The 24,713-nt window shown below is 34.6% G+C and overlaps 2 protein-coding genes across 4 annotated transcripts; both read right to left on the reverse strand.

Annotated features, from left to right (window-relative positions):
- Positions 1-3,363: 3,363 nt before the first annotated feature.
- On the reverse strand, positions 3,364-7,478 carry LOC128553630 (uncharacterized). 2 transcript variants are annotated; one of them, XM_053534804.1, is made up of 3 exons: positions 6,925-7,478; positions 4,598-5,957; positions 3,364-4,345 (listed from the first exon to the last, which is right to left on the reverse strand). In XM_053534804.1, the coding sequence occupies exons 1-2, from the start codon at positions 7,293-7,295 to the stop codon at positions 4,601-4,603; spliced, it is 1,728 nt and encodes a 575-aa protein (XP_053390779.1). In that variant the 5' UTR covers positions 7,296-7,478; the 3' UTR covers positions 3,364-4,345; positions 4,598-4,600. The 2 variants fall into 2 exon arrangements, with proteins under 2 accessions (XP_053390779.1, XP_053390778.1); XM_053534803.1 differs by having other exon boundaries at positions 3,364-5,957.
- A 2,662-nt stretch (positions 7,479-10,140) lies between these two features.
- On the reverse strand, positions 10,141-16,702 carry LOC128553631 (uncharacterized). Of its 2 annotated transcripts, none has more exons than XM_053534805.1 (2): positions 16,382-16,702; positions 10,141-13,466 (listed from the first exon to the last, which is right to left on the reverse strand). In XM_053534805.1, the coding sequence occupies exon 2, from the start codon at positions 12,904-12,906 to the stop codon at positions 12,112-12,114; it is 795 nt and encodes a 264-aa protein (XP_053390780.1). In that variant the 5' UTR covers positions 12,907-13,466; positions 16,382-16,702; the 3' UTR covers positions 10,141-12,111. Both variants share the same exon structure in this region, with proteins under 2 accessions (XP_053390780.1, XP_053390781.1).
- Positions 16,703-24,713: the final 8,011 nt, after the last annotated feature.

A 24,713-nucleotide genomic window follows, 5' to 3' on the forward strand; every position in this document is an offset into this window, starting at 1 on the left:
TTTTCCACCCCCTACCCCTTCCTCCCCCCCCCCCCCCCCCCCCCCCCCCCCTTTTTCTATATTTTGCATACAATTAAATTGTACTTGTCGGATTTTTAAGCAACCCGTCTATAATAATTTTTCATTACAGCTTCTTTTTGTTGTGGGCCTACTTTACAAATGCGTGGCTCTGAGGCTGTGTTTAAGGCGCTCAGTGCTTCCGAAACATTTACCCTTACCTATTATCTTTCTTAGGAAAACATGACTTTATGTCAGAAATGGATAAAGTCGCGATTCTGCCCACAAATTCAAATACAATTTATTATTTTAACCGATATGATAAGTAAATACTGGTAAGTAAAGCAAGAAAAATTCAAAATATATTAGATTTTCGAACGACAAGATTTTTAGTTACATTGTGTATCTTTGAGAAAACCACCTAAAATTATGTGATGTTTATTGCAAGTCAAATAATTTCACTATGTCGTCTGATTGTGTAACAACTAAAGTTGAAGTCCGCTGGTCAAAGCACAATGACTGAGGATGTTTCAGTCCATTTTATGGTATCTACAGTCAGTACATACGATTCTTCTACTTTGTATACCATTTTACCACATAGTTTAATAAATGACAAACTAACTGCCCTTATTCAAAAGACTTTTGCCAGTGAGAATGCTACATTTCTCGCTTGCAATTTTGATAAAGCTTTTTTTACTAGCAATATTATTGAACATTATACAATGTGGACCTGTGACGAAGTGTTTAAAGCCCTTTCCTTTTTATTGAACAACATTTACATCAGGTTTGGGAATGCAGTTTTTAGACAAATAGTTGATATTCCCATGGGAACAAATTGTACACCCCTTGTCGCAGATTTGTTTTTATAGTTATGAAAGAGACTTTATGTTGAGCCTTTCTCCAGAAGGCAGATATTATAACTGCATTTAATAATACATCACGCTATCTGGATGATATTCTTAATATGGATAATCCGTTTTGTTTTGGGTTGTTGTTTTATTTTGTCAATTGGTGGGTACTATTTATCCTTGGGAGCTTCCCCTGATTAAAACTAACAATTCGGATACTGAAGCTTCATTTTTAAATTTACATCTCTCTATTTATGACAATATTATACATACCAAAATTTATGACAAGAGGGATGATTTTAATTTTAGTATTGTAAATTTTCCCCATTTGGATGGGAATTTACCTCAGGCTACATCTTATGGGGTATATATTTCTCAATTAATTCGGTTTGCCAGAGTGTGTAGTCATGTCAAGGATTTCAATGAATACAAGTAAACTTCTTCAGCAAGGCTGAGAATAACAGAAATGCGCATCACATGAAATCGCAAGCTAATGAAAAGGAGTTTGTTAAAAACTGCTCGTCTTTGATAGAAGAAATTCGCAATCGTGACAATCCATTCAGGGAAGAATCAGACGATTTGATCACTCTTAATTCAAAAATTCAAAAATTGTAGCGGATAAATCAGTAGTATCTGCGTTGAAAACCCATAGGGAAACTGGCATGAAACAGAATCACACATTTTGGAACAGCATAAAAGAGAAAGGTCTCTGCCTTTAATGAACCAATAAAGAAGAACAAGTTACCTGTGATTGGAAGAATTCCTAAGGAAATGTCACATGGAACATATGAACATAAAAGCAATGAATGCCTATTCTGTAGGTTGTTTATATCCTGTCAGACAAGAGGATGAGACCTTGAAGAATTATTCAGCCACGAAAACGCATTACTAAGTAGCAATGGAAACTTGAATCCCGGAACTACAAAGTCAGATTTAATGAAAGTCTTGGAGATTGACAGAAGTCAGACACACACAGAACCAGAAGCAGACTGCGTTATAATAGATGGAGTAGCCACGATAAAGGCAAATCCCCCAGGAGATTCGAAAACATTTCAAGAATATGTGAACAATGTTGTTATTCGCAAGATAGAAACGTACATTTGCAAATATGATAGAATATATTTGGGTTTTTTATAAATGCTTTGAGAGCAGTCTAAAATCCTTCACAAGAGAGAAAAGAGGTCAAGGGATTAGAAGAAAAGTAACAGGTAACACTAAAATTCCAACTGGTTGGTGCTCTTTTTTGAGAGTGGACAAAAACAAGACAGACTTGTTTCAGTATGTGACTGATGAAATTGCTGCGCATTTACCGGAAATGAGTGTGTTCTCGTGACAAAGTTTGGAGATGTGTGAACTACAAAAACATCTACTTCTTTGAATGGAATTTATCCCTGCAATCATGAAGAAGCAGATACCCGCATCTTTCTACATACAATCAGGAAGCAATACATGCTGCAAGAAAGATCATAATTCAAAGTACTGACACAGATTTTGTTGTTCTAGCTATTTCCTGCTTCAGTAAACTCAATTCAGAAACACTTTGGCTCTCATTTGGGCATGGCAAACACTTTTGATGGGTTCCAATACATGATATTGTGCATAAACTTGTTAAAAAGCGTTGGGTCTTCCATTTTTTCATGCGTTCACGGGATGTGATACGGTTTCTTCATTTAGCGGTAAAGGAAAATTGTCAGCCTGGAACACATGGTGCGTGTATGAAGACGCTACAAACACATTTTGTAGGTTATCCAACAGACTAGAGGCCATTACAATTGAAGATATGAGCCGTGCCATGAGAAAACCAACATAGTTGGTTTTCGACCAGCATGGATCCAGACCAGCCTGCGCATCCGCGCAGTCTGGTCAGGATCCATGCTGTTCGCTAACAGTTTCTCTAATTCCAGTAGGCTTTGAAAGCGAACAGCATGGATCCTGACCAGACTGTGCGGATGCGCAGGCTGGTCTGGATCCATGCCGGTCGCAAACCACTATGTTGGTTTTCTCATGGCACGGCTCATATGTACATTCTTGAGCAGTTTGTAATATTTTTATATGACAGATCTAGTTCATATGCTAATGTTAATCAGGCTAGACTTGATCTTTTTGCCAAGAAACAAAGGCCATATGATAGGATTCCACCAACTCAAGATGCATTGCATCAGCATTCAAAGCGTGCTGCTTATCAGGTGGGACATATATGGGCACAATCAATGTCAGCTATACAAGTTCTGCCAGACGTTGTGGAATGGGGTTGGGAATGTCTAGATAACAAACAAATAAAACCGTTCTGGTTTTCAAGGCCAGTAGTTTCAGCATCTTGTCAAGAACTTCAGAAGTGTGGCTGTTAGAAAATTACATGCGACTCTGTAGCTGTTTCAGGGTGAATTTAACTTGCTCTCTGCTATGCTCGTGTAACTGCTAGGTTAATTCACATGATAATAAGGTAAAATACATCAGCAGAATTACATGTTCAACTTCATTAGTAACAGTTTCAAGATTGTGACAATTTAAAAGGACACAAATCATATATCTTTTATTCAGGTATACTAGATATCTAAAATATATTGCACCCCTAAATAATATAACATCAAATAAAATAATACATATTTTCAAACCAAAACTGAACAAATATTGATGACGCCATAATATAACGTTGCTTACACATGCGTACACATGTGACGTTGCGTAGCAACTACACATTTTTTATATTATGTCTGCCCTGATGATTATGATATGAAACCGGTAGGTAGACAAAATACATATAGAGGAAACCCATTGGATGTCTCTCTCTCTCTCTCTCTCTCTCTCTCTCTCTCTCTCTCTCTCTCTCTCTCTCTCTCTCTGTTTCGGAAGCACTGAGCGCCTTATACATATAATACAACTGTGTAAACTGCTTATGATATTGATATTACCAATAAATTTATGTGAAATGTAACTTTAATAATCAGATTACTGAAGGTTTTACTTATGATTCCGACTTCGTTAGGTCGGCCATTTTGAAAACTGCCGTCATCATTACAAGAATTATTATTAACACCAAATTGATTAAATTATGTATTGTATATTTCAATCAATGCTAGATTATTATGAACATTTTGACAACTGTTCATTATCCATATGTATATTTCTAGTTATAGAACTTGTGGCTATTTTGAAAATAGCCACCATCTTGTTTACATTACCGGAAATAATTCAGATATTTACTGTTGAGAGTTCTCAAAGAATTTAAATCCATATAAGGCAATTATAAGTGCAATAATGGTTGCCTTGGTAGCTTTATTTCAATCATATGTGTCCTTGTAGACTAATTTTAGGCGGCCATTTTGAAAATGGCGGCCATCTTGAACGAGCAGAGATAATTGAGGGCCCACGTAACTTTTGAAGTTCCTATGGTCTAGTTACCATTTCCTGAAAGTTTCATGCCTTGTAACACCATTTACGTTTTTATGGAATTCCCTCCCCACTATAACACGCTAGTAGTATGCTGTGCCGGATAAAAGCTGAAAGCAATAAAACACGTCTTATATTCTATTAACAGTTAAGTTGTTGAGAAGTAATTTCACTATCGCACTGCTTTGAACAGCGTTTTTTAAATGTCCATTTTAAATATATGTCAAGAATTAAGCAAAACTGAATACGTAAAATATTGTGGTTAAAAGCGTTCCTTGATTACATGCAAATTGTGCAAAAATGAAAAACAAGAAAGAAAAGTATTACATGCTTGTACATGCAAAACATCGTCAGATAAATACCCTTTAATGCAAAGAGATGACTTTGACAGTATCGTTTTGTTGTGTTATAAATAATTTGCATTGTCTTGTGTCAAAACAAACTGATTCTGGCCCGACAAGTCCATCTGATGATTTTGCGACCACGCCCATTTTCTTCCCTTCTCTCCCTATCTGTATCACGTTATTTGAGTTACACCCGGACACAAACAGATTTCCTCTACGATCTGTACAAACTCCAGACGCTATGTTTAACTCTGAATCAGTAAATGTCTGACAGTGGTTTCCTTGTTCATCAGTAATAACTAGACCTTTATCCCCGCTGGCAACAAACAATTTATCATCAACATCACTGACAGCAACATTTCGATTGTTTGAGAACAGACTTTGCCCGGATTTGTTTTGAGTAAACATCATCAGCTTGTTGCCTGTCATATCGTATACATATATCGATTTTCCAGTGTCAGTTATGTATAGTTTATCGTCTTTATAGCCAATGCCAAAACAATAATGGTTCATTCTTATCTGACGAGTGGTTGTCATTTGATTGCCAAGGGAAACAAACTGAATTATGTTACTGCTCAGACAGACCGCAGTTTCAAATTTACTTGTACAACAAACGCCCAAAGGTGCACCAGGAACACAGCAATAATCTGTAATCGACAATTTTTCAATATCTGCACGTTTAATCTTATTATTGCTATAATCAGCTAACAGTAGTGAACCATCTTCTGTTAGACAAGACCCATACACACAACATATTTTGTTGTCATTCTGGACTCTGATGTTTAAATCCCCGATACTTTTAGCAGAATAGACGCTTGTCCTTGGCGATCTTAAAGCAGTGGCAGAATCATGTCGGACCGATCCAAAAGTTTTCAACTGTTGCAGAAATCCCAGTATAGCAGGATCAAAGCTAAAGGCTATATTTACTTTAACACTTGTTTGCAATAAACGAGATGCGTCTTCCGTTTTAGCAATACTTTTCAATGACATTTTCAGGGAGACAAAATGTTGGGCTTTGTTTCCTTCTGATTTCTTCAAGTCGTTCACTGCTTGTTTCAGACCATCTAATTCAATTTCTGCTTTCTTCTTCTCTTCCAGCAATTTCAAGTCTTCTTCAACGAACTTCATTTCCAATTCTTTAATCGATTCTTTTTCTAGTTGTTCAAGAATTGTTTCCATGTCTTTTCGAAAGTCCTTTATCGCCATTACTGCTTCCGTCTTAGACTTCTTTAAGTCGTTCATCAGTCTTTGTCTAGTTTTCATAACTTTCTCCATCATAATTTTCAAATCTTGCAATTTTTGGTGTATTTTCTCAACATCTGTCGTATGAAATTTACTATCGACAATATCTGGAATGGATTGCACATCAGCACAAGACCTGAAATTATAAACCAAAGACCACTTATCTAAAAATGTACGAGAGGCGTACTTGAAAAAAGGTTAACTATTTGTGAACAAGGTAAAATTTTAATAATTAGTAAGTCAACAAATTGTAGAAGTGTATAGTGTTTTTTTTTCTCTAAATCTCAAGCTTTTCTAAAGTGATGCAATATTTAGTTGTATATTTTTACAACATTTTAACATTCGATCTATTCAGATCTGCCTTTTACCTATTGTGACACCCTTGTTAAAGGGGTCATACTACTCACATGAAAATTATTCAAATTAATAACAACTATGGCACATGTTTCCGCCGTGCCTTTATTTTGAAAAAATGAGTCCGTTACAAAATTCGATTACATATGTACACGTTTCAATTTAGGGAAATCAGTACACGTTATACTGGTTTAACATAATAATATTAAAATATATTGTTTGTTTTCGCTATAACCGCTATAGATTTTATTTTATGTTTTCGTTATTCGCCTGTAAACGAACTAAAAAATTGAAAATAAAAATTGAGTCAATATGTATAAATAAGCTTTTTTTCCTTACGCTCATGTGCTATTGATTTTTATTTCGTTGAACAAGTCAACGTATGTTTTATTGTTCGGTTTTGTGAAAATGATACGTTTCAAAAATCCTAATTTTATTGTTTGAAAGTAAAAGGAGAACTATAAACATAACAAAATAGTATTACATTTTAAAAAGGTTTAGGTTCTCTATGGTGTTTATGATGGAATTTTATACATAAGATTTAGCAACTAACTACCTCTATAAACTGATAAACATTATGCAGATGTATTAAATTACAAACCTATACAACTGAGATAAGTTCAGATAACAAAAGACCTTACATGATCCAAAAAATAAAATGAAAGAACTCCTATGATCTATCATACAACTGAATAATCAGTAATAACGTTCGCATATGTTAAATATAAATTTATTGCGAAAGAAAATACCTGTGGTTTAAAGCCATGCAAGTTGTACATCCAACCTCATCATGGTTACCACAGTACATGTCCACGATCTTTGTCTCATGTGTGCTACATCTCTCCGTCGGTACTGCTGGTAATCCTACATTGAGACTTGATGATTTATAATTTGAGTTATCCAAAAGTGTGTGACCTTTTAAAGCAGGCATAATATGAATTATGTCAGCACAGGACTGACAACAATATCCCTGACATTCCACACAATATTTCACAGCTTCTCTATTCCGATTGCTAGCTAGACAAGGCGAACATTTAAAATTGAAAATCTCATCCGACGTATATTCACTCCCACCGGACGCCATTTTAAAACTGGATATCACTTCCCTTTTGAATGACATGGAGATAAAGCTATATTAACGATTCGGTCTGCTTGATTTATCGGTTAATCAATAGCGTTTAAGCCCTCGTTTAATGTTTATTTACATGTAGTTGTTTTATTATACAACTCCCGTACGATAATTCAAACGACAGCATGTTATATTATGTGATTATTACGGTTATATGTCCATACTGTAATGTTATACAAACATATTTTCTGTATTGAAACGTTTTAATGAAAAAGAATCATAATTATGAAACATGTTATCGTTTGGGTTATCGTGCGGGATGTATACATGTCTTCTTACCTTATCGATAACAACATCAGTGTAAACATAGTTTGATGACAAACTGTCATTTATATAAACATTCAACAAAAGTTATCTTTTACGACAAGTCTTAACTAAAGTGTGTTATTGTATATCTTTATACAAGGTACCAGGTGTATGTTATACATTAACAAACATAGTTACCGAATCGAAATTTCGAGAAGCGTGACTCGAATTTCGAGATACTAATTAAAAATTTCAAGGAACTTATCCCGAAATCTCTAGCTCGAGTTACTATCATACTAAACGTAATTACAGGTTTTGGCCAAGATAGTGTATCTTTGTAGCTTTTGGATAGCTCTACATGTCCATAAAGACGACCGGACCGCGTTCGCACTTAAAAATATCACTATTTTAATCACGATTATGTCTGGTAGGTCCTCGGCCCAGTTCGAACCCATATGGCAAGGAAACATCGACACACCCTACATGACCGTATAGTTACGATTCCGACCAAGAACGGGTACCTGGGTAGTTCTAGATTTTGAGGAGAGGCCATTGAAGGTGACCTGGTAGTGTTCGAACATAGATTTTGTTCACAATTTTGACCATATGTGGAAGGCTTTTGATGTAGTTCGAGCCCCGACCACCTGAACATACTATATATGTTAGTGTACGTATATATCCTGGATACAGGTGGAAAACTGGAGTAGGAGAAAAGGCTAAGGTAGTTTTACATAGATGTATGGTAGTACAGTCAAACCTGTGTTAAAAACCCCCTCTGAACAGAGCCCACCTGGTTCTAAAGACTACATATTTTGTTTCCTATTTTAACATTTACATTGTATTTTTACCTGTGAATAAAGACAACTTCCCAATAAAGACCACATTATGGCTCTCCTAAGGGTGGTCTTTATAGACAGGTTTGACTGTATATGTTCAAGTCCCTACATGCTAAGTAAAATATATGGATGTGGAAATAAATAAATCGTTGTTAGATATACAATGTACAGGTTTTAATGTGGTAGGAATTGTTAATACAGAAAATAAATTTTGTTACAATTTAATAAGGTAACAGTGCTGTCCTTTCAAACTTTCAAAACTGCATTAGCAAAAATCTGCCGCTACTTGTATACAACTTGATGCTAAAATGAGTGCACATTTAAGAAAAAGGGGAAGGTACGGCTGTACAGATGTTGCAGAGCTAACGAATCAAATCTAAAATATCTATTTTTTGAAACATCAACGGCGTCGGGCATTTGTCTTTGTTTTTGGCAACAATTCTAACACGACCGATTTTCCTATTAAACAAATAAGGCTAAAAACTGTATGTTTACATTTTTCCGACGTCACATATTACGTCACAGCTTAAAATCGGCTTAGCGGCGCGCTGGAAAGCGATATCGTCATGGACGTATTTAAAAGCTTTTGTAAAGTATAAGAATCTAAATAATATATCTCATTTACTGATTTGCTGTTGAATAAAATCATTGTCGTTTAGATGTGTATTGTTATATCAATCGGGTTGCCCCCTTGAGATATAATTACTTCGCATTTTAACTCAAAACAATTATTCAACGACAAATCACATACTGAGATATAATACTTCTTAAATAATACAAAAGATAGCATCTTACCATAAAAGCCCATTCTGTTGCCTAGACGCGTATCAGATAAAATCCAAAGAAAGTTCATGCATTGATAAAAAAATTTCAGGACCGTGTTCATTTGATTAAATGTTGCTTTGTTTCGGGACATGGTGTCCTCTCCAGGACATTTTTGAATTTTTTAAACTTAAAAATCCGAATTCTAGAGTATTTGAAGGATGAAATATGGTTGTTAGTCTCCTCAGGTTTAAGTTGACATTTAACGCTTTATGAAATTTTTTTCAGTCAAAGGCGTACTGGTTTCCGGACACCTCATATTTCGGCTCCAATATTCCCTAAAATAATATTTACCAGTGAGGTAAACCAGATTTGATATCAAAATAAGTAATTAAACTATTTTTACACATTTCTTTATCATTAATCTCTTCAAAAATGCACATGAAACATTACCCGACGTTCAATACCAGCTACGAAAGCAAACCGATGTTGACTATAAAAAACTCGAATTTCGTCTAACACGAATTCTTGATAATTCCAATAGATATAGAATATTTAATTTGTGCAAAAATCGACAGCCCTACATTTTATGTAACTATTACTGTAAATTTAAAATTAGCACATGTTATCAGCAGACAATCAATATGTAGTTTAAATATTTCTTCCCCTCTTGATACCTCGGGAAGTGTAAACTATTGCGCATGCGCAATGCTATATTCATACCCCGTTCAGACAGAAGGTTGTTTTGTAAACAGAGGTGAGGTATCATCATAAAACCTAACAATATACAGACTTGTAATATAGCGGTTTGTTGTAGACATGAAGAACAAACATCTAAATGATCTAGATGAAACAATTACGTAAATACCAACGAAATAAAGCGGATATCACGTGTCCGGAAACTGGCCCTGTCCGGAAACTGGTTCCCAACCAGTATGTCTTTTAATCATATCCTGATAGAAAATAAATTAAAACATTTTTGGTTGGAACAATCTTTATAAATCTCTAAATAGAAAAAAACGAGTATATTGTTCATAGAGATAATTACTACAAAACTATAAAGGTCACTAAGGGAATAAAATGTCTTATCTATCATTAATATTTGAGCAAGTCCTACAGGTTAGTGTGACCAACTATACCAAACATTTTACGGCATTTAATACGCTATGTCATCCTGGGGGCACTTGTCAGATATTTTTTAGAAGAAAAAAACAATTGTTTCCATTTATGACCTTTTTGTATAGTTAAGGGGTGTATCAGTCAATACATTCACAGCTAGTGGCATAAAATGAATTTGAAAACATACATCAATGACCTATAATTATCTTATCGCAGGCATAAGAAATTTTTATATAAATATGTACTACCACTGAAACACCGCATGAATATAATATAGTTCTGCATACACAATTACTTTACATATTTAGTAAAGTTCAAAACATCTGATCATGAATTTCTACATTTGAAGTAAATATATAATAAACAATGAGTGAAAGATGGGCATTGGATATCTTTAAATAGAAGTTTTATAAAAACTTTCTTCTAAACAACCACAGCTGGCAGGTAAACACACCAAGCATGTAGTACGTAGGTCCAATGCAAATTTCGTCCTATAATGTTTCATTTGATTTCATTATAAAACCAGCTGACTAAGTGTGTTGACAATTAATTAGTTTCGTTTTTGTGGTTGAAGTCATTCTTTCGCACATTTTTTATCCAACGTTTACTCACATCACTGATGCGTTCATGGGCAATGGCTAATTTGCATTGTGGCATTCTCTACCAAAATTAACTACAATAACCCATAGCGACATAAAGATAACTCCACTGCGATCAGCACATGCGCTATACATAGTTCAGATTTTTATAAGGGAAGGTCTGGAAATGCAATTCGTACCAAACGTTTACACTAACCATGTGTAAACACCGTATTATTAACATTTCACACAACAAGAGTTACCGACAAAAACACATTACTCTTTTGACAGTAGGAGAATGTTTCTAGACATGCTGCTCTGAACCTATATATAACATACAAATACATAATTTTAATAGTTTACTGGCACAAAAATGCTACATCTTTTATCATCACACTACATTAAATGGCGGCAATATCTCGCAAAAAACATCAAACATTCTTTTTTCACGAGGCGGGTAATAGTTTTGTATCAACATTCTTGTCTAGGCTATGTGGTAAATGTAAATCTTATTTCAAGTACAGCTCTGCATTTTATACGTTTGGTAGTCCTACTCCCACCTTCAGTTTAAAAACTTTGTAGTTCTTTTAAATATACATTAGTTTTGTAATATTTAATATATTTTACCACTGCGGTTTTACCTGAGATCACGGGCAATATTCAAGACAAAATGTATGTACATTGTATTTTCAAACACACTAGCATCTGTTTTTCTTATTCGATTTCTTAACAATTTTGTATGTGTGAGAACAGGTAACCAATTCATGACTATACATAATGTATATTTTTGTCGGACATGTGATTAACATCAAATAGTATGAAAACATATTCAATTTGAATTAATAAAAATGCACCAAATACTCTAAACTTGTCATTTAAATATTATATGTAAACATCCACCTTTTAAGTTCCTTGGTTCTTTAGTTTATCATGTGATGTGAGTGTGAGGATTTCAATAATATCAATCTACACAATCTTCAGAAGCCGATTTACTGAATCGTACAAAATATAGAATACATACTATACTGTTCTGTTATTAATATTCTCCTTTTTTAGGGCATTTTGTAATTTTGTAATGTTTACTGGAAAAAATATCTAAGAGATGAATAAAGACACAATTCTGCACAACAAGTCATATTAATTATTTTAACAGATCTGATATGTGAATACAGGAAATCAAAAATACATTCGACGTTTTAAAAACAGAATTTTTCTCAGATACATTGTGTACCTTTGAGGTAACCACCTATAATTATGTAATTATTATTATTGTTTGTCAAATAATTTCACTATGTCGCTGTCTGTTTGTGTAACAACCAATGTTGAAGTCCGCTGGTCAAAGCACAACGACTGAGGACTTTTCAGTCCATTTGATGATTTCACTATTTCACCAATTTTATTTCCATCCTGTCCAATCTGGACAACACTATTAGAACCGTGTCCACACACAGACAGGTTGCCTCTTCCATCTGAACAAACTCCTGTTGTAATTGACAACTCTGAAGCAGTATAAATGTTCGTATGTCTCGCATTCACATCAAGATTTATAAGGCCTTTAGCCTGACATGTTACAAACGTTTCCTTTCCAGTATCACTGAAAGCAATATGCCGACTCCACTGAAACAGACTGTTCCCGGTAATGTTTTGTGAAACTTTCTGCAGTAAGTTTCCTGTCATATCGTATATATACAATGATTTGCCGTAATCAGTTATATACAATTTATCTCCCTTGTAAGCGATACCAAAGCATTTATGGGTCAGCTTTATCTGGCGTGTAGGCGTCATCTGATCTGCAAGGGACACAAATTGAACAGTGTTGTTCGTCAAAGTGACGGCCGCTTCTTGCTTACCTATACAGCATACACTGTAAGGCTGATCTGGTAGGTTACAATAATCCAGTACTGGCGTTGTGACATTGTTTGCTCTTTTTAGTGTTTTATTGGAGAAGTCAGCCATAAGCAGTGCACCATCTTCCGTTAAGCAGGAACCATGTACCCAACAGGATGACGCATCACTTTGCATTTTGATATTCAATTCTCTTATTGCTTTAATTGCATACATCGATGTCCTTTGTTGGAAATGTGTGGAAACATCGTGGTTGACTGAAGCAAGTGTCTTACAATTTAATAAAATATTACGTATAGCTGAATCAGGAGCGAACGATATCTTTGCATCATTTGTTAATCGTAGTGAGCGAGAAATCTCTTCAGTTTGAGTGATTATACACTGTGCAGCTTTCAAGGAAACAAATTGTTGGGCTCTGTTCCCTTCTGCTTTCTCCAGACTCTCCTCAGCGTGTTTTAAAAAGTCCAATTCATCTTCTGCTCCTTTTTTTCTCCTCTAATTGTAGCTTTTTCTGTCTGAACTGTTCTTCAATTTCTTTTAAAGATTCTTTCTCGAGAGATTTTAAAAGCGTTTCCATCTCTTTTCCGAAATCTTTTATCTCGTTTTCAGCCTCTGTTTTAGATTTGATTAACCTTTCAATAAGCGCTTCCCTATTTGTTTTAATTTCTTTCATCGTCATCTTCATGTCTTGTAACTTCCGGTCCATTTTACCTGCGTCAGATTTGCTGAGAAGGTTATCGATAACGTCCGGTATAAGGTGGACGTCTGAACAACTCCTGTAAAAGTAAAGTATTGATCAAATTTAATAATGATTGAAATAATTTTAACAAAATGTTTTTGTACGTGGATGTAAATGTATGGAAACATAATTTATACCTGTCTCAAGCGTGTGATATATTTGTAGTTTGTCTTAAAGAACTCAGTGACTTTGACTATGGGGACAGAGCGTCTAGCAAAACGTGGATAAACATTCAACTTTCTCAGAATTGAAACTAGTGTAATACGAGTATTTTCAAATGGCAGCTACATTGTAATGTAGGATGTTACTTTTCAAAATGGTAAGATTTACTGGTTCCCAGCTTGTAATGTTCGTGCAGAATGAGTAGCAAGACCAATCGTATTTACTTATTACCTGGGCCGAGACTGTGATCGGTCAGCTACTTTATTGGTAGGAGTAATTATATCAGCGTGGCAACCTTACCTTAGTAACCCTAACCTAGAGCTCCCATCCAAACATATTTACTCTATAATAGATTAGAAAAAGTGGAAACTCCACAGGTCTCCCGATTTATAAGGCTCGGTTTGACCGGTTACCGTCCACGCTCTCTAGTCTTGGTGTAGCAGAACTCAACATTTGCACCTGTTACAAGTACCAAAAAAGAATTTGCATACAGATGTGTTCATACAGCTGTGTAAAAAAGAATTTGCATACAGATGTGTTCATACAGCTGTGTACATGGAACCTTCAATGGTACAGAGAGGGCAATTCCATGAAAAGCGGCTTATGGTTGAAATAATGGACTTGTCCTAAAGGAAAAAAACAATGGACAGAACTAGATAAACTTGAATTTAGAGAGGGGATCTAAGGTTATGTAGCGTGCATATCACAGAAACTGCCAAAAGACAAAATTAACAAGTGATCGAGTATTGCAGTGGTAATACAGAAGTCCCCTAGCGGAAAAAATAAACAATTTTACTTGACCTTGAACAGTGACCATGATCTTTGACCGACACCATGGGTCAAGTGCGTGACACATTGTCTTATCATGGGGAATATTTCTGTGAAATACTAAAAATCTTCCAGCTCTATTAAAACTTAAAGAACAGAAACAAATTCTACTTGATTTGAACAGTGACCTTGACCATTAACCGACAAGCATAGATCATGCGTTGAGACACATTGTCTCATCATGGGAAGCGTTTTGTGTACCACTTAATTTATCCATCAATACATATAAAAGTTTTGGGACTGAAACAATTTTTACTTGACCTTCTGTTGAGACTTTGACCTTTGGCCTACAAGCATAGGTCTTGTACCAGCAAAATCTACATATTGCCTTCTTTTTACATACTAAGTTGTATGAAACTAGCTTGAATACTTTTTGACTTATTGCAGGATCCAGACTTGCGGACGGACAGACGGACGGATGGACGGAGGACATTCCTATAGTCCCCTCCGTATCCCACCGGTGGTGGACTAAAAAGCAGGCACCATATACAAGTAGTGATTGAAAAATACCAAATGATATGAAAGCTGGAGTATCGAAATCACCCACGCTGAAACTAACACATCAAGTCTCGATATAACAAAACATTGTTAGATCAAATATTTTAACATTAATCAGGAGGTTCTGGAAAAAATGGAAAAACGGAATCCGATTCTGTCATTTTTTTACAACACAATCAAAATTCAAATTTAGTTGGTAAAATAACCACAAAATCAGTTCGTCCATCCGCTCCACTACCGATTAAGACATAACATGCAGTAACCCTCACACCCCCTAGCACCGACTTAAGCGGAACTTAATTGTATATATAGACTGACTTGACTTCATGACTCTAAAAGATCAAACAGAACTGATTCCAACAATGGGACACGTTTAATATAATCTTTAAGATATTTTGGAAGCACTGAAAGTAACTACGAAAAGTAGTAGCAGACGAACATGCAATCAAAGTTTCATAAATATTCTTGAAGGGGTACAAATAATAGGAAAGACACGAAATCAACGACACTAACGTTTGTGTTTCAGCTGAAACCTTAATCAGTGGCTATTAAAATCAGATTATAGGTTGATAAGTGTAACATTCATCTCAAGTTCATAAATGCGGGATATCAAATGAATAGCGGAGCATTCAGCTCAAGTTCAAAAATGGAGATATCAAATGAATGTAATTTCTGTATTGAAACAAACTGAATTAAATCATATTATTTGGGCCTCTGATTTCCAGCGGATTTAATAAATCAAGAACAAAAATTTTGCGAATTTAGTATTCTACTTACCACATGCACAATAAAATTAGAAAGATATAACATCTTATCAAGACTCCAAAACTATTAAAAGAGAAGCATTACGGGTTAAATAAACCATATATTGTATGAGGCAGCAATTATTAAATAAACAAAATTCTTATTACCTAATATAACATACTATAACAGTCTATCAGTTATAAATACAAATACAAATATGAGCATTATAACCCAACTGAACAGGATTCTTAGGCTTAAACGTTTGGGCCGGTGCAATTAGAGCTTGCATATCGTCTTGATGAGATGGACATTCACAGTAAGTTTGTAGATATTTTCAAAGCCTTTAGAAGAGGAAGACCAGCACAAAATCCAAGGCTCAAAAATTTGACATTTATCTGTGACATTGCCATTGCTCAGCACGATTGAAACGCAAAGTTTATGTTTCCTTGGTATGTTGAAGCCAACGGAGTGTCATATTTATACAAATGGATGAACAAACAGGCGGACAGACAGAAGTGAAACACAATATCCCTTCATCTTCACTGGGTGATAAACAGGTAACAAGATTGTCCTATCACGCCCACTAGCACCGGTCTAACCAGAATTCTATTATAATAATAGTACAGTTGAATGAAATCCACGATTACAGTCCATGACTAAAAAGTCACAAAAATGACTCGCTATCTAGGCGATTCTCACATAAAATATAGGAATACATACCTGTGGTCAAGAGCTATACAACTTGTACATCCAACAACGTCATGGTTCTCACAGTACATGTCAAGAATTTTTATTCCATGGGTACTACATGTCTCCGTAGGGACGACTGGAAGTTCAGTTGCTACTAATTTTGACTTTAAGTTTAATTTATCCACCAGTGTGTGTCCTTTTAGAGCAGGAAATACACGATGTGTGTCCACACAAGTCTGACAGCAATATCCTTGACATTGTACGCTTCTTTAGCTTTGTTAAGTTCACCACAAGGTGTACATTTAAAATTAATTAACTCGTCCGAAGTTTTTTCGCACCCACCCGTCGCCATTTTCTTTAGCTATTTACTGATTTAACGATGTGTATTGTGTCTACTTCCTCCTTCGTTTTACTACAAGGTTAACTGATAACTTATGTCAATTGTTGATTTAGTTTTGTGGGGCATTTGGTACAACTCGAAAAGTCAGTACGTTGCGGTTAGCAAGTAAATATGTATAAAGTATCCACTTATCAGGCAGTAGTCTGCTGACATAATTAATTTGCAGAAACTGCAATTGCTGCAACAGAAATTAAAAACAAAACTAGCAATTTTTCTAGAAAAGTTCGAATATTGTCTGGTAAAAGTGCATCCGAGCCAAGATATTTATTTTAAAATTACTTAAGCATATCATGCTACACAGGTTATGTAATTGTCAAGTGACTGTTAAATGATAAAAGTATGAAATGTTATTGTATAAAAATGGTTGAATTGTGCTCTAAATGGCTTGAAGATAAACAGAGTTTGCTACTGTATCAGTTATTGTGATTTAACATTATTTTCTAGAACTCAAAATATATGGCACGATTCAATGCAGTGCGAAAACGTAGATCCAATTTAATAAGCTAATATCTCTTTTGTCTGAGCATTTAATTATTAAGGATTTATTTATCTTTCTAAACATAAATGCATAAGGCAGTTATAGAAAACACTACAGAATTAGCTGTAAGTTAAACCCAGGATACTTTGGTCTGTTTTATAAAATAAAAAGGGTCTGCATAACAAATAGTTTACGTGTAGTACTTAAATAGATATTTAACACAATATCTTAAGGAATGACTTGATATGCCAAACTGACATAGCAAACACTTGACTGCTAATTCATTCTGTATGCATATGGTTAGCTGTCGCCGTGACATGTAATAAACACTCGATTACCGACACTTTGCGAATATGCGTAGCTGTCGGTGATTTTCATGACTAACACATAATTGTTTGCCAATCCTTTACACATATCCGTAGCTGTCGGTGCTTATCGTGACTTAATTTTTAAAGACTTGATTTTCAACAACACTTTGTGCATAATGCAAAGTTGTCGTAAAATATAGTGGCTTTCACACACTTGGTTGTTAGCACATGTAACATATGCGTTGCTGTTGGTGATTATCGTGACTTACTTACACTTTATTGCCAGCCCTTGTTACATATGTGTAGCTAAAGGTGAATGCCGTGACTTACACATTATTGTCAATCCTTATGAAATGATTGGCAGCTGGATTTTGACCTTTTTTGTTTAACATATCCTACTTGTTTTAAATCAGCGCTAAATCATTCTGCCTGCATTTTGTAATTACAAAGGTATTGTAAGAATAGACGATAATTATAAAGGTAACATTTTCATCTGGTGTAAGCAAACACATAGAGAAATGTTTGTACTGACTGTTGAGAATAACGTTTTCGGTGTTTCAAAGAGAGTTTCGTTTCTACCACACCTGCAGTGTAATGTTTCTAGAGACGGTTTTGCTTGAACAGCAGTCGCGTAGCTGCCTTTATGAAGTTACGCAGCCCAGCAATCCTACAGTGAAATATATAAGCCAGCACTGGCTTTTATCATGAGTAACACATTCTTGATTGCCAGCCTTTGGTTTGTATGCATAGCTCTTGGTGTTTATCGAGAGTTACAAAAACTTTATTTCCAACACTTACATTATATGCGTAACTGTTAGTGAATATTGTGCCTTTCAAACATTTGATTGAAAGCCCTTGTTTCGTATGCATAGCTCGCTCTTAGCACCTATCGTGAGTTACACACACTTGATTGAAAAAAGTAAAATAACATTATTTATGTGAGATTTGTGTCGAACAGCACCTTATATTTCTTGATATATTTCAGTATTTACTTGGCTCAAACACTTGGTCACTCTAATCACAAATTTAGCCATTGTATTGTAGCAGTATGTATACGATTGTGGTTTACAAATTTAATGTCTCAAAGTTTTCTGAACAATCTAAACGTCATCAAGTTATCTCAATTGTATGCGAACTTTTAACTTCCATCTGTAACAGCATATTTTCTAAGATTTTGCCGTAACGGATACTAGTGTTGAACACATTACTATTTAAAACCCATATTTCGCCAATTCTCCTGCAAATCCTCCAATTAAATATGATTTCAATGAACCATATGGGCGCTTATTATATTTTTGCGTTGTGCTTTACATTTTATATAATTTATATATTATTTGTACAGATTGTCATGACAAATTTTAGCATAGAAATTTTAACCACATGCCATCATTTTCTTGTTGAAAACATAATGATGATAATCATATAAAGAATTCATCCTGTTAAGATAATGATTTATTATATCTAACTACATCACGAAAATGCACATAACACTTTCACGACAGTTGTCTGTTTTTACATTTTATCTTTACTAATCGAGCATAATTCATATTCCATTGACTTTTTAGAGAAAGGTAGAATACATTTTACTACGTTGAATTAAAATGACAGACATTAATAAAACGTATAATTTTGATTGTAGTTCATTCATAATTATATTATATTGTTTATATACATAGATATAATAATCAAGTTGTAAAAAGACATAACATGGAAAAAGTATGATAAAAGAACATTTTTCATTTTATATCTTTATCTTTGGCTTGGCTGCCCTTTTTATGTATTTAAGATACAAAGGCTAATTCTCTTCACTTTAGTGTAGTTTTACTTTGTTGTAACGGCATAAATACATTTTATATTATAAGGTAGCATTTTATAAACACTTCAGATGCTCCCGAACAACGGGCGTATATAAACGTTTGATATATTATTATTTATACATATTATTCTGCAAATGAAATGATATGTCATTATCGTTTCAGGCAGACTAAAATATTATGTATTATAGAGGCAGATAACGCAAGTTTGTTATCCAATATAATCTAAAATCTGAATACAATAATCGAAGATTGCAAGTACAATATATACAGTTTCAAACTTTCAGACTTCATACAGACAGACAAACTTTCTGACTACATTTCATGTATATATAGAAGTTAATATGGCCTGTATGGTAGTAACAAAATGTATCTTTTACTTGACCTAGTGACCTACATTTTGATCGTAGGTAACCTTGTTTCGAATCTGAACTAGATTGCATTCGGACAAGCAGCCTGACCATTTCTCAGAAAAAAAATCAAGAAGGAAATGTAGTCTAATGTAAACAAGATTTCCATATGACAATTTCACATTTTCCTAATTCAGATAACCCAATTTTAAAGCTAACCTAGGTTTCATAAAGACAGAAAAATCTGACCTACGGCCTGTTGACAAGGTTGTTCAATGTAGCGACCTAGTTTTGACCCAAAATTTCTCAGTTTCGATCTTTTCCTAGATTTTATTTAATTAAAGTAGAAAGTATGATCTCTAGAGTAATATTTTTCTACGATCTGATCTGCTGAGCTAGATTTTTTACCACAGATAGCCCAGTTTCAATTCTTTCTACATTTCAAAAGAGAAAAAAAGGTTCTGACAAGCTTTCATATAAAAAAAGTAGAAAGTATAGACTCTCGAGTGTTGAAAAACTTTGCTATGATTTCATTTGATGACCCGGTTTTAAACTTTAGTTATGTTTTATACAGACAAATATTCTAATCAAGTTTCATTATAACTCTGGTCTTAGACTATAAGAGTTAACAATAGAAAAGTTGACGAAGACGCACAACGGACGACAAACACAAGACGCTCACAATCTTAACAAAAGTTCTGTAAACTTTATTAATCATAAATTAGAATCATTTATACTGAATAAAATTCAGCTAAAATTTTTTTAATTTAATAGATCAAATTTCACTGCGTCACTAACGCACAGGGTGTACATTTTTATGTAAATATTGCATGGACCTCCTCACATATCACCTTTTATTGCCAATTACTTAAATAATAAAAGTGTCTATCTTAATTCGAAAAGAAGTGAAATCTGTCTGCAGCCATGTCCCTTTATTTGAAAAGAAAAAAAAACATTCACTGCAAATGCCTCTTAAAACATTCTTCTCTTTTGTATTATCATTAAGACAGATGATAGAATTAGTTGTTTTCAAGTTGATAGTGCAAATCGAAATCTCGCAATGTCCGAACCAGGAAAAGTCCAAAGAAAAAAGACTTATAAAGTTTGAAATGCATCTCGTCGGACTTGGCGGACTAGGAGTTCTAACTAAATATTTGGTAGGATTTCTTACCAAACATTTGATAAGGTTTCTTCCTAAACGTTTGATAACAATTTATGCTCGACTTCATGTGTTTGGACACATGATTTAAAATAGAGTGACATGCTAAGGAAAACCAAGCTCAATGTGTCGACAAATGCACCGTGTTGAGGTAAGTATTATAAAAAGTGATGCAAGTCTAGATGAAACTAAAGGAAAGAATAACCAATTGTACGTTCCTGATGAGCTTGCTGGCTAACTAATTAATCCATTTAAATTTCTTCACACCTATAATAGCTACAGGCTTCTTCCTCCAGCATTATAATATGTAATGCGGAGTTTGGTGTTCCGACGGATATTGTATTTCTACTGCCTATTAAGTGTTCAGTAACGACGAAACGTTTATTTACGGTGTCCCGTTAGGCAAACTGTGAGGCTCAGCTCGAAACAACAAAAGAACGATAATACGATGTTGAAAAGTCGAAACCACGATGACGAAAACACGAAACTACGATAATGAAAGTGTAAATGACGAAAATACCTTGGTGAAAAAATATTTCGCACTTTCATCATCGTATTTTCGATTTTTCACCATCGTAGTTTTAAAATTTTAAACATCATACGTTCGATTTTTCACCATCGTACTTTCGACTTTTCACCATCGTAGTTTCGAGTTTTCAACATCGTAGTATCGCCTATCTGATGCCCATAAATATACAGTTGTTTAGAAAGATACTTCGTTTGATCGCATTAAATGAAGTATATGCCACAATTATATCGTCGACAGAATAATGCAGTTGAATCCTGCAATGTGCTTCTTTGCACTAACTTAAACGTTTTCAGATTCCAATCAGCTTTGTAAAACAAGTGAATGAAGTATTGCCATACAATACAAAGTCTTCTACTGGAAGGCACCTAATTTTCTCAACTGCAGTATAACATAATGAACTGATATATGTCAATGATGAATAAACAACATTGTTCTATATATACAATATGTTATAACAAAACACTTTGCATATATAAAAACCACTATTTGATTGAAGGTGAATCCTGAAACAAATTCTATAAATTTATACACCAGTCTCAACTTAATTCCTGCGAGAATACGAGTTTAAGAGAAGAGCCTGTTCTATCCGCATAATGCTGAGCATATTAAGGGAGTTACTGGTACAACTTTTTACATCCTTGGTATGCGACCGGGGATCGAATCCGCGACCTTCCGCACCGGAGGCGGACGCTCCACCATAAGACAGAATTACTTCTCTGAAAGTGGAATCGTGTGCCATGATAGCTCAGTGGTAGAGCGTTCGCCTCAGGATCGAGAGCTCCAGAATTTAAGCCCCGCCAGAGAGAGAGACGGGAAGACAGAGAGAGGTCACAGTTAGGCAGATTAGCTGGTCCAACAAAGAGACTTTATTCCTGAAAAGTAGATCTTTAGATGGCGTTTACGCATTGCAACTGGTCCTACGCAGATGATTTATTCTTGATATAGTGTCTTCATATTACAATTAAGCACAGCTGCTGGTCCTATGCAAAGAATTTATCCTTGGTTGGAAACTATTTATCACGTTTCTTTTCTCAACAACAGAGATGTTTCGGAGTTTATCGTAGATTTTCATATAACTTTGAAATTCCTATCGTAATATCTTCCCGCCGAGGCGAGCCGAAAATAGCGCTTGTATAGAATTCAATTGTAATTTGGTTTTAGAATAACACACTTCACTTATGTATTCTTCGTTTTTTCAATCAGTAAATACTTCCCCTGACCTTGATTATTAGACAGGTATAGTCGTTAGAGTCCTTTAAAATAAATATATGTCATAAAATCATGTCAAATAGCACTTTCTGAAAAATAAATTCAATACCTCAAAATAAGTTATAAACAATGTTGTACAGATGCTTAACCCCGAAGAGATAAGATGATTTAAAATTGATGGTCAAAGTTTTAATTCTTATGTTTAGAAAAATGGACATTTGCACACATTGTATTAGTGAAATGAGTATGTTTTGTTTCTTTCCATTACTTGAGTGAGTAAAGTAACATAACCTGAATCTCCCTTTTGATAAGCAGACACATAGATGCAGTGAAAGAAAACGGTTGTCGGTAGTACAAACATGACATATTCTAAGATGTTTGAAACATCTAGTCTAGTATCACGTTATTACATATCTAAGTATTCATTTTATCGGTTTGTCATTCTCAGTCATCTACAGCGGTTGGCGAATAAATCTTGAAGTAAGAAATAGTTCTTGATGGCACAAGACCACAGTTATTTGCCCTTGGTTGACCACAATACGGAAGTGGTTACGCGGAAAATAGTTCGTTCCTCTGTTTGATTGTGAATATTGGTGTATTTCTGAGTGAAAGACCTGCAATAAATGGCATGATTTAATAGAGGAGATATGAAATAGTAGGTACATGTACAATTTGACAGAATGAGAATGTCAGAATATGCATAAGATGACTTTTTGATAGGGCCTGTTTTGCCTGTTTGCAGCCATCTAGAGAGTATTCTTCATACGCTTGTGATTTGGTTCAAAATGGTGGAAAAAAGAGCCGGTCAACCCAATGTTTACTGTGGCTGGAATTTTTTCTCTTGAATAGTTCTGTTGAGTTCAGGTATTTTTATGGGGGTTGGAATGCATGCAAAATTGCTATAGTGTCCAGTGCCTATATAAAACATATAGTAAAAATAACTGTGGTCTTAGGCCTGATATAGTGGAAAATGCCAGAAAGTAAATTGTCAATATTTTTGTTATTTTTCAATCTACATGGCTGAAATTTTGACAGTGAATGGCTGGCAGGCATAGAAATCTGGTAAATATTTAGATTAATCATTACATTTGCTGAAATTGCTTCAGTTTTGGTAAAAAGTATACATGCACTTGAAACTTGTGAAAAATCCTACTTTCAGTTTACATATTTCTGGTTTTTTTCTAATTTTGCAGGTTTTCATGCATGAAATGCATTTTTATAAGTTCTTTGTTTGAAACCGGTATGCGGAAAACAAAATGGGGTATTACAAATGCCGCGATGTGATATTTTCTTGATTTTTAGAAATTTGAGCTGCGACTGAGGAAATCTGACCTAAACTCGGATATGTATTTTTTTCTATTCTTGTTTACATTAAATTGCTCTTTTGGTTACTTGAATTTACACAGTACACACAGTCTGAATAGAGAAATATGTGTAATAATAATCTGTGCAAGAAAAATCAGTTCAAAGACTTGAAAATAGAACAGATTAGGCCTGAAATTGGCATATTTTAATTGATTTTGAAGGAAAACATGCAGATTTTCACACACTAGACTTGCATATTGGTTTCCTTAATGCTTAATTGAGCATAAATTATAATATCTGAGGTCCTGAATTGTATATTTACATATTCTGTTGGATTTCTTACACTTTTAGTACCTGAAAACCTGAAATGAGAGCGCTCGGACAATGAAGTTTGTCGCATAGACGGGGATTGACCGCCTTTGTACATATATGTCTAAAGCTTCTCAGATTTGACCGAAGACAGTTGTTCGGTGTTGCGAATGGGTAAATAATTCCTTTTTAGATGCTTTTAATCAGGATCAGGTACTTTCTGTGATTTTGTAAAATTTAATAGACTTCTTTAAATTGCACCGGCAAGCGAAAAAAAAGCTAGAAAATAGAACTGTAGTGGAATAACATTATTTCAGCCAGTTTTGCCATAATGACTACTTTCTAAAGCATGTGTGGTAGTGAGATTACATTTATAACCAGTTACCATGAAATTGGACAGGAATTTGTTCATAATAGTTGATGCAGTAAGCTGTATTCCCAGTGTGAATACTCAGTTCAGATTGTAGCTAATTTTACCTGAAAACAGTAAACATTGCTTCA

The sequence above is a fragment of the Mercenaria mercenaria genome, unplaced genomic scaffold (genome assembly GCF_021730395.1).
Source record: "Mercenaria mercenaria strain notata unplaced genomic scaffold, MADL_Memer_1 contig_4134, whole genome shotgun sequence".
In the NCBI taxonomy this organism is placed as follows: domain Eukaryota; kingdom Metazoa; phylum Mollusca; class Bivalvia; order Venerida; family Veneridae; genus Mercenaria; species Mercenaria mercenaria.